At 66.8% G+C, this 10040-nt stretch overlaps 2 protein-coding genes across 2 annotated transcripts; both read left to right on the top strand.

Moving 5' to 3' along the window:
• The first annotated feature begins 2945 nt into the window (after positions 1 to 2945).
• Positions 2946 to 4416, top strand: LOC129783811 (mesoderm posterior protein 1-like). The gene is made up of 2 exons (XM_055795519.1): positions 2946 to 3854; positions 4286 to 4416. Exons 1-2 carry the CDS (start codon positions 2946 to 2948, stop codon positions 4346 to 4348), a joined length of 972 nt encoding a protein of 323 aa, XP_055651494.1. The 3' UTR covers positions 4349 to 4416.
• A 2430-nt stretch (positions 4417 to 6846) lies between these two features.
• On the top strand, positions 6847 to 8661 carry LOC101921806 (gonadotropin-releasing hormone II receptor-like). Its single transcript, XM_055795411.1, has 3 exons — positions 6847 to 7407; positions 7801 to 8005; positions 8222 to 8661. The coding sequence occupies exons 1-3, from the start codon at positions 6847 to 6849 to the stop codon at positions 8659 to 8661; spliced, it is 1206 nt and encodes a 401-aa protein (XP_055651386.1).
• Positions 8662 to 10040: the final 1379 nt, after the last annotated feature.

Raw genomic sequence — 10040 nt, 5'->3', positions numbered from 1 at the left:
GCTGGGGGGTGCAGCAGAAGCAGGGGGGAGGCATCTGCTTGCCCAGCTCTGGGGTGGGCAGTGCTCCTAGCTGCAGAGGGCTGTTTGCTGGGACGCTGTCATGGCACTCACCCCGGTGCCGGGCACAGCCCTGTGCACCATCCCTGCCAGCTGCCCCACTCCTGGCTGGAGGTACAAGAGTGCACAGCCAGGGCCAAGGGCCGTGCAGATGTCTCACCCCCAGGAGGTGCTGGAGCAGGGATGGGGGGTCCAAGGCGAGCTGTGGGGTGTCCTGGCATGGGACCCCTTCAGTGGGAGGGATGGCTGCTCTGGGAGGCACCAGTCTGAGCTGGGCACTGACCGCCTGGGGAGGGCTTTGGCCAGCTTTGGCCAGCAGCACTGTCAGCAGCCCTGCAGCTGAGCTCCATCCCAGTGCCCTCACCGTGTCCACCCCATGGCCCATGCTCCATCAATATGGGCTGGAGGGACGTGGGGGGACCCCATCTCCTCTGAGGGGTGAGGGGCTGTGGGCTCCCCCTCGGGGGGCTCTGACCCCATGGCCAGTGCTGTCACGGCCCAGCCGTGCTCCAGCACTTGTCTAAACACAGAGGGAGGTGGGAAGCGGCTGCCCAGCAGGGCCGCAGAACTCATTACCCGGGAGCTCATCAGCTAATGAGACCCAGGAGGGGGCCTGGGGATGGGGCGGAGCGGGGCTGGGGCAGAACTGGGGGATGTGCAGGGAAGCGGCCATGCCCCAGGCTGTGCTGTTGGGTGCACAGCACCTCGCAGAGCAGCCTGCCACGCTCCCAGGGCCAGGCTGCCGCTGGACCCCCGCAGCAGCCCCCAGCCCCAGAGGTGGGCTTTGGGATGGTGTCAGATGCCTGCGCACCCAGAGACGTGCTGCGGGTCCTGGTCAGCACCCATGCTCTCGGACCTTGCACGGTGGCATGGCACTCCTTCCAGCAAGAGGGCAGAGGGGATTAATAGCAATTAACTGTGGTGATTTTCTGCCATGCCTGCAACATCTGCCAGGGGGGGAACGGCCAGTTCAGATGCCAGTATCCTCATGGTGCCTGGGCAGCTGTGTGGGTGCCAGGAGGAGGGCTCCGCTGGGGGCTGGGCTGTGGAGTGACACCTTGGGGTGCATGTGGCCCTGAGCAGCAGTGGGTGCCGTGGCAGGAAGGGATGGTGGCAGGTCACCACCCTGTCCCTGCACTGCTGGACACCCAGGGCTGTGCGACACCTGCACGAATGAAACGCTGGCAATGCCCCTGCCCAGGCTCCCCGCAGCGCTGGTGCGACCGGGGTTGAACAGCATGCCCAGCTCTGGTGAGCGTGGCAAGGATGGCTGGAGCGCTTGGCCGGTGGTGAGCAATAAGCAGAATTTATCTCATCATCTCCCAAGGGAAACTGAACAAGCTTCATGTGACCACCAGGAAACACATGGCCATGAGCCATGAGATGCTGGCGCACCCACCTGTCACCAGCACTTCCCCGGCGGGGGGGTCTGCACCCCACTGTGGGCACCGTGCCCAGGTCCGTGCCCCTCTGCCAGCTCTGTGCCCTGTGTCTGGTGCCTGAGACAGCAGAGGGGCTATGCACACCTGGTACGAGGGGGTCTGGAGCACAGCTGGTATAGGGGGATCCTGTGTCCACTGCCGTACCCCTGTGGCTTTGCACACCCAGTACGGGGGGTCCTGAGCACAGCCAGTTTAGGGGGGTCCTGAGCACAGCTGGTATGTGGGTGTCCTGTGCTCACCATGTACCCCTGGAGCACTGTACACCCAGTATGAGGGAGTCCCGAGCACAGCCACTTTAGGGAGGTCCCAAGCACAGCCAGTATGGGGAGGTTCTGAGCCCCCCACTGTACCCTCAGGGCTGCACACACCCAGTTTGGGGGTCCTGTGCCCACCGCCGTGCCCCGGGGCTGCGCACACCCGGTACCGGGGGGGGGGGGGGGGTGTCCCGTACTCCGAGGCGCAGCGCTGCCGCCCCGCCGCCCCAGCCCCCCGCCCGCGCCCTGATGGGTTTTCCTTCCCATCCCGGGTTTCCCTGGAAACCTTCGCACCCGCCGGCACCGACACCTGCGGGGCCTGGGAACGCGGCGGGGGGGCCCCTCCCAGCCCCGCCCGGGCCGCCCCTCCGCCGCCCCCGCCGGCACCGGGCTGCGGCCGCGGCTCCGCGCCGGGCTCAGCGGGCGGCCGGGCACGGGGCGGGCAGCGGCGGGCGCCGTTAGCGGGGCCCGGCGGAGGCAGGGCGGGCCGTGCCCCCCCGCACCGGGCGCGGTGTCCCGCGGAGCCAAGCTGGGCACCGGGGGTGCTGGCTGCAGCCAGGCTGCGGGGGGGGACGACACGGGGACACCCGGAGCTGGCACTGCTGCAGCTTGCACCCTGCTGCAGACCCCGCTGTGGACACCACTGCAGACCCCACTGCAAACCCCACTGCAGATCCCACAGCGGACCCTGCTGCAGACCCCATGTGGGACCCCACAGCAGCCCACACTTCAGCCCACACTGTAGACCCCGCTGTGGACCCCATAGTGGACCCCACAGCAGATCCCACGCAGACCGCACTGCAGACCCCATGTGGGACCCCACAGCAGACCCTGCTGCAGACTCCGCTGCAGACCCCCATTGCAACAGCCCCCCTCTGCAGCCCCAGCTGAAGGCCTTGCTACCAACCCCACTGGCACCCTCACTGCACACCCCAACGCAGCCCCCCACGTGGGGCCCAAGCCCCATCCTCAGGATGGCGTGGGGGGGTGATGGCTGCTGGGGGTGGGCAGCGCAGAGCAGCCTCACACCGCTGGGGTAAAATTCGTCACCCGCGTGTTCAAAGTTGGCTGCCCTCAGCCCCCCCTGGCCTTTGAAGTGATGCTGATGCCGGCCACGAAGGTGCCACTTCACACCTCTGGCCCTGCATAAAGCCAGGGCGGCCGGGGGACGCCAGCACACAGCCCCGCAGCCATGGCCCGCTCGGCAGCCCCCGGCCTCCCACTCCCTGCCACGGCCCTGCTGCAGGACTGGGGCTGCCGAGGACCCCCGGATCCTGAGGGCTACAGCAGCAGCTCGCCCGCACCCTCACCTGACTCCTGTGGCCTTTCCTCCCCCGCCGCTGCCCAGGCACCCTGCCGCAGCCCCGCTGACCCCTGCCTGCGGGGCGGCCCCGGGGGCAGGAGGGGGATTCGGGGCACGGGGCCGGGGGGCCCGCGGCAGAGCGCCAGCGAGCGAGAGAAGCTGCGGATGCGCCGGCTGGCACAGGCGCTGCTGCGGCTGCGGCACTACCTGCCACCCGCGCTGGCACCCGCCGGGCAGACCCTCACCAAGATCGAGACCCTGCGCCTCGCCATCCGCTACATCGCCCACCTCTCAGCCCTGCTGGGGCTCAGTGAGGAGGTGCTGGCCCGGCGGCGGGGGGCAGCCCCCCGGCACTGCCCCCTCTGCCCCCAGGGCCTGGGGTGCTGCCAGCCCCCAGCCCCCCGCCTGCACACACCAGCCCCGGCCCTGCGGGATGCTTCGCCCCCCGGCACTGTGGGCTGGGGGTCACCTGCCGCGGTGGGGACCCCCCTGGAGCTGCATGGGGCTCCCGGCATGGAGCCAGGGCCCTGGGGGTCACCTCCCTGTGGCCCTGCTGCGGGGACCCCCCCTGAGGTGCTTGGAGTTCCCGAGGTGGGGATGGAGGCCTGGGGGTTGCCCCCCTACATCCCTGCAACAGGGACCCCCCCGCAGCTGCACGGGGTTGTCGACTCCAACGTGACCTCCTGGCTCTCCCCTCACGGCGCAGGGGCAGGTGCCCCCTCGGACCTCCCCGGAGACCCCCTGCTGGATGCTGAGCTGATGCTGCCGGAGTTTGTGGACGCAGGGACAGTCACCCAGGTACGTGTGCTGGCAGGGATCGGGGTGAGCCGAGGTGGCCCCAGCATGGGGCTGGCATGGGGGAGGGGCTCACCCCACTCTGGTGCGCTCGGAGCCCCCTTGGCTGGGGTAGTGCGGGGACCGCTTTTGGGGTAACAACAGCCTTGTTTGGGGTTGGGAACAGAGAGGTGCCCCCCCTCCTCCTTGCAGCTGGTGCATATGGATCCTTTGGGCTGCTCTGGTCACCCCTGGTGTCACCACCTTCCTTTGTGTTTATTGGGGTCCCATCACTTGGGACAGACCTGACGCCCTGGTCCTGCTTGTCCCTGACCAGGATGATCCTGGCAGGTGGGCTTTGCCAGTCCCTGTTCCTGCACTCCCCAAGACCCTGGACCTGCCCTGGACCCCTGCCCTGGCCCATCAGTATCTCACCCACCCTCTGCTCCCCCCAGGACCTCTCTGCAGACCTGCTCTCTCTCTTGGAGGCTCTGCTCCCGCCGCAGCCTCAGGACTGACCCCGATGAGCCCCCAGCTCCTGGTGCCGGAGGACCTGGTGCCGCACAGCCCCACGACGCACCGTCCGGATGCCTGCAGCCTGGGGGATGCGTGTCCCCCCCTGGACAGCTGGGAGATGGTGGGGGTGACCTGCCTCTTGTGTGAGCCTGGAGCTGCACTGGACGTGCTGAGGTGGCTGGGACTGTACATAAATAAACCCTTGTGCCATGTGTCACCGTGGCTATTCCTGGGCATGGGATGGGGCTCAGCATGCCCTGGCCATCACGTCAGCTTCGGGAGTGGGTTTGGGGCTGGGGGAGGATGGCTGAGCTGGTGAAACTCTGGCTCTGCAGCAGGGCAAGCCATGGGCACCCTGCCAGGCGTGGGCAGGGGCTCCGGCACGCATCCAGCACCGCCTTGCTGAGCTGCAGGGGCTGGGGATGGTGACACGCAGCTGCGGGGCAGCTGGACAGCATCTGGGAAAGCAATTGCAGGGAGGTATTGGGAGAGACACCTCCTGCCCCAGGGCCTGTCCCACGGCTGGGGGTGTGTGGGGGTCACCAGCACCCTCCGGATCTGGCCCTGGTGCTCGGTGAGAGCTGAGCATTGCCTGTCCCTGTGCTGGTGCCTGTGTGAGCCCCCACGGTGCAGGGTTCAATGTGGGTAACTGGGGTCCAACAATAGGGGAGGGCTCTGGTGTGGGGCTGGGGCTGACCCCCTTGGGCTGGGGACCCAGCAGGTGGAGGGGAGTGTGTGGGGAGGCTGAAGATGGGGGCCCTCTGCCCCCCAGCCGCCTGCGTGGCTAGCTGCAGGGTGTGGGGGCCCATGGCCGGCTGGGATCTGGAGAGTCCATTATGGTGGGACCTGACAGCCGGGTGCTAATGTACAGGGCGGGGGGGGGGGGGGGGCCTTCTCCGCCCACTCCGGGGACTCTGGGGCAGGGGGTCTGCAGAGCTAATGAGCCCCTCTTATCTGTGAAATGACTTGCTAATAATGTTAATTCCCTCTGGCAGGGAGGCTGAATCCTTTGAGATGCAAAGCAGCCCCCCTGCCTTCCCCCAGACTGCAGCTTCCCCCCATCCAGGGCTCAAGGGACTTGGGGAAACGCTCTAGCTGTGGGGACATGCTCCAGCTGCAGGGACATCCACGGTCTGGGGGAGCAGCTGGCAGAGGCAGGGCTAGAAGAAGGGGTCTGTGGGTCTTTTAGCCCCCCCAAATGATGCACCCCAATGCCCAGTCCCGGGGAAGGAAGGCTGCAGCACCCACCTGGGCTGAGGCAGCTCCTTCCCTTGGCCTGGGGGATGCTCTGGCTGGTGGGCTCTGTCCCATGGCTGTGGGGCATCTCCCTCTGCCCCAGTTCCCTGGCCCTGCTGCTACTGGGGGCTGACCCAGGTGGGGTTCCTGGTACAGGAACAAGTACAAGGTGCTGAGCATGGCCCACACCAGTCCTGCGTGCTGTTAGGATGGGATTTGGGATGAGCCAGTGCAGCGGGAGCAGGCAGAAGGGGACAGATGCCTGCCTGGGGGTAGGGGGAGAGGGACAGAGATGTCAGGGCAGAGCTGTGTGTGCATGTGTACATGCCTGTGTGCATCTGCACGTGCATCAGCAAGAAGATGCATTTGAGTCTGTGCGTGTGTTTCTGTGTCTGTGTGTGAGTGTTGTGCCCACTTACATGTTTGTGTGTGAGTGCTGTGCACACTTACATGTCTGTGTGTGTCTGTGTGTGAGCACTGTGCACACTTACGTGTCTCTGTGTGTGTACCTGTGTGTGAGCACGGTGCATGTTTACGTGTGTGTGTGGGTGGTGCGAGGTGAAGGACCAAGCCGTTCCAAGCGGACTGGCTACGTCAAGGAGCAACCTGAGCTACCAAGGGCACCCCACTGGCTGCCTGCTGAGTGTGGCCCAGCGGCAGGCGCGGAGGTGGCTGCAGGCACCAGTGCTGTAGCGGTACCTGCCCTGCTTCCCCTCTTTCTCTGGCCCCTGCCGGCTCGCTGCCACCTGGCACGACGCAGATGCAGGAGCCCTCAGCACAGACACACAGCAGCGTGAGCCCTGGCATGGCCCAGCTGGGTGGTGCTGGGCAGGACACCCTGGCTGGAGGTGAGGTGGAGGGGGGAATGGGGCGCCTGGTCCCCCGGGGGCTCTGACATTGGGCTGGGAGGGTGTGTGTTCCCGTGCAGGGCCACAAGGGATGCTCCGGTGTGGATGGGCAGCGGGAATGGCCTGGGCTGGGTGGTGGGTTGGGGCTAGCTGAGCCTGTCCCCCTCTGCCCTGCTTGGTGCCGAGGACCCTCGTAGCTCTGTAGGGTGTGGGGTGGCTCTGGGGGTGCAGCGGGGATGCAGGGAGCAGCTGAAGGCAGTGAGCTGGGCTAGGGTTGTGGTGCAGGCACCGTGGCCCTGGGTAGGGAGCAGCGCACCAGGGGATGGGACCTCCTATGCTAAGCATGACCTGTCCCCGCTTGGAGCCCCCACCCCAGGGCTCCCTCTGGCCAGGCTGCTGCTGCCTGTCTGCCTATCATGGCAGGAAGGGACCACCTGGACCCAGGCCCTGCAGTGGGGAACACCAGTGCGGAGCCCCCCGGCAACCTGTCCCCCCGTGAGCAGGGCTGTGCCTGGAGCCCGCAGGCGGAGGGCGGCGAGGAGCCCCTGCAGCTGCCCACCTTCTCCCCCGCTGCCCAGGCCCGCGTGGCTGTCACCTTGGTCCTCTTCGCCCTCTCTGCCAGCTGCAACCTGGCAGTGTTGCGGGCGGCGGGGGGCCGGCGGGGCAGCCGGCGCTCCCACATCCACCTGCTGCTGTTGCACCTGGCTGTCGCTGACCTGCTGGTGACGGTGGCAGTGATGCCGCTGGATGCCATCTGGAACATCACACTGCAGTGGCGGGCAGGTGACCTGGCCTGCCGCCTCCTCATGTACCTCCGGCTGCTGGCCATGTACGCCTCCGCCTTCATCACCGTCGTCATCAGCCTGGACCGGCAGGCTGCCATCCTGCACCCACTGGCCATTGCCCGCGCCCGGAGGAGGAACCGCATCATGCTTTATGTCGCTTGGCTCCTCAGCGCGGGGCTCTCGGTGCCACAGGTACTCATCTCGGGGCTCCTCTCAGGCTCCATGCCCCGTGGCAGACGCCCACCCAGCTTCTGTGCTGGCTCCCAGGGTCCCCAGCCACACCATCTGGGGTCGCTGCCAGGGCTGGTGCTGCTGCCAGCCCTGTGCGATCGGGTTGGAGAAGGCTTGGAGCAGAAACAGCAGTGAAGGAGGGGCCGTGGCAGCATGCCCCCTCCACCCAGCTCTGGCCCCCTCCCCACTGTGCGCCCCATCCCCCTGGGGGTGGGGTCTGGTGCAGGGGTGGCTGGGGATCCCATGAACAGCATCTGACCCTGTGGCTCCAGTGGTCCCTGGCTCAGGATCTGCTTTTGGGAGGCACAGAGCCCCTGGGGAGGGGCTGCCATCCCACCTCTGCTCTGCTTCCAGCTGTTCCTCTTCCACACGGTCACCCTCCGCCCTCCCCACAACTTCACCCAGTGCACCACGCGGGGCAGCTTCCCCCAGCCCTGGCATGAGACCCTCTACAACATGCTCGGCTTCACCTGCCTCTTCCTGCTGCCGCTGCTCATCATGGTCTGCTGCTACACACGCATCCTCCTGGAGATCTCCCGGCGCATGGGCTCCAGCCTCTGTGAGTGCCTGGGCACCAGGCTGCCCCGTCCCCATACCAGGGGGGGGTGTCTGCAGGGACCCTGGGTAGGAGGGAGAAGGGGGGAGCCCTAGCTGGGGCTGTGCAGGGATGCAGGGACCCCCCAGCCCTCCTGTGGAGCATGGAGTTCCTGCCCCAGCCAGGCTAAGTGTCTCCCACTCATGCGCCATGCCCCCCGCCCCCCCCCCCCCCCCCCAGTCTCCTCCCGGGACATGTCACTGCACTGCTCCAGGAACAACATCCCGCGGGCACGGCTGCGCATGCTGAAGATGAGCCTGGTCATCGTCTCCTCCTTCATCCTCTGCTGGACCCCCTACTACCTGCTGGGGCTGTGGTACTGGTTCTGCCCACGGGCCATGGAGAAAAGGGTCTCGCCAGCCCTCACCCACATCCTCTTCATCTTTGGTCTCTTCAACGCATGCCTGGACCCCATCACCTACGGGCTCTTCACCATCCCTTTCCAGAGGGGCTGGGGCTGCCCCTGCGGGCATGGCCCTGAGCCCCAGCCGTCCTCCCCGGCCACGGGCTCCTTCCACTGCTCGGCCTCCTCCCTGCCACCCAAGCGGGGCATCCCGGGCACACGGGGGTGGCAGGTGCCTCCTGGCACCACCGGCTCCTGCCAGAGCAGCTCCCTGTGACACCAGCACGGCCACGGCCCAGTGCTCAGTGGGCACTGAAGCTGCGGGCGCGAGGGGACCGGTGGCAGGACAGTGAGGGCAGGACAGGTCTGGCAGGGACTGGGTCACTGCTGCTCTCTTCCTGCACCCCAAAGTGCCTCTGCGGGTGGTGGGGCTGGCATGGGTGCCCCCCTCATCCCCCCTCTGTGCATGCCAAGACCTGCACAGCTGCTGGAGCACAGTCCAGCCCAGCAATAAAGTGTCCCACAGCCACCTCCTGTCCTGCCTGGGTTCCTGGTCATGAGCGGGGCTGGGGTCCTCAGATCCAGCACTGCTGGGGACAGGCTGGAGGGGTGACTGACCTGGAGCCAGTCCTGGCTGCTCCTGTCCCCACCGTGGGGTGCTCCCAGGGTCCCCACAGGGGGGCAGATCCAAAAGCATCCTGCATGCTGGCCAGGGCTGGGTGCTGCCCTCTCTGCAGTGGCTGTTTGTCCCCGCCGGGCTGGTCCCTGCTGGCAGCAGTCCCAGGGTGTCACGCTGCCTGCAGCAGCCTTGCACCCGCTGGTGGCTCCGCTCAAAACGGGAGCGCTCAGCTCCTGCCGAAGGTCGTTGCGAGGCACGGGGGCCCAGCTGCTCCCAGCTGCACAGCAACTGCCCCAAGGCCAGCGCTGCTGTGGGAGCTGGCATAGCTGGTGGGGCTGAGAGAGGCTGGGGAGGTGGGAAGGGGGCTGCAGCCCTGGGCCTCTTGCTCCCCACCGTGCCTTGGAGCAGTCAGTTATGGCACCAGAAGCAATGCCAGCAGCAGGGCGAATGGCTCACAGGAATACTCTGGTGTCCCCCCAGTCTTGGGGAAGGGTTACAGCAGAATGGGGTTTGCTGGAGCCAAGACGGAATCAAGAGGCCGACTCCAGACAGCATCCATCCGGGGGTCCCTGCTTTGCTGTGATGCGTCACTGGGCTCATTTGCCCCCTTCAGCCCCCCGCTTCCAGGCAGGACCCAGCCCTAGGGGTTTGCCCATAGCTCTGGGGAAGCCCCCACTGACAGCACAGTCTGTGTATGAGCTGGCTGCATCAGCAGAGGGGTGGCCAGGGGAGCTGGGGGGTCTCCCTAGCTCTGGTATCTGGTCCTGCACCAGAAGCACACTCAGCTGGTGTGTAGCAGGGCTGCAGGCAGTGGGGCAGGCAGGCAGGAGGGGAGGGCTGCCCTAACTGGCTGCACCAAAATGTCTTGTGCAGGGGTCTGCCGAGAGCCAGGGGGGAGACAGGCATCACCCCAGTGGGTGCCAAGCCTGTCTCTGGAGTGCTGGTGGGGGGCAAAGTGCCCGACGAGGCAGGAACAGCCAGCTCAGCAGTGACAGTGGCCATACTTGGCTGTCCATCCCAATAATGGCAGCATGAAC

Source organism: Falco peregrinus, chromosome 1 (assembly GCF_023634155.1).
Source record: "Falco peregrinus isolate bFalPer1 chromosome 1, bFalPer1.pri, whole genome shotgun sequence".
Taxonomy (NCBI): Eukaryota; Metazoa; Chordata; class Aves; order Falconiformes; family Falconidae; genus Falco; species Falco peregrinus.
The sequence above is the reverse complement of the archived record's forward strand: the minus strand, read 5'-3'. Positions and strand labels throughout refer to the sequence as shown.

What these genes read in the sequence shown, in the direction of transcription:
- LOC129783811 (XM_055795519.1), top strand. Translation starts at nt 2,946, where the DNA reads ATGGCCCGCTCGGCAGCCCCCGGCCTCCCACTCCCTGCCACGGCCCTG. An exon ending in ACGCAGGGACAGTCACCCAG is followed by an intron (nt 3,855 to 4,285) that starts GTACGTGTGCTG and finishes TGCTCCCCCCAG; the next exon opens with GACCTCTCTGCAGACCTGCT.
- LOC101921806 (XM_055795411.1), top strand. Translation starts at nt 6,847, where the DNA reads ATGGCAGGAAGGGACCACCTGGACCCAGGCCCTGCAGTGGGGAACACC. An exon ending in CGGGGCTCTCGGTGCCACAG is followed by an intron (nt 7,408 to 7,800) that starts GTACTCATCTCG and finishes CTCTGCTTCCAG; the next exon opens with CTGTTCCTCTTCCACACGGT. An exon ending in GCGCATGGGCTCCAGCCTCT is followed by an intron (nt 8,006 to 8,221) that starts GTGAGTGCCTGG and finishes CCCCCCCCCCAG; the next exon opens with TCTCCTCCCGGGACATGTCA.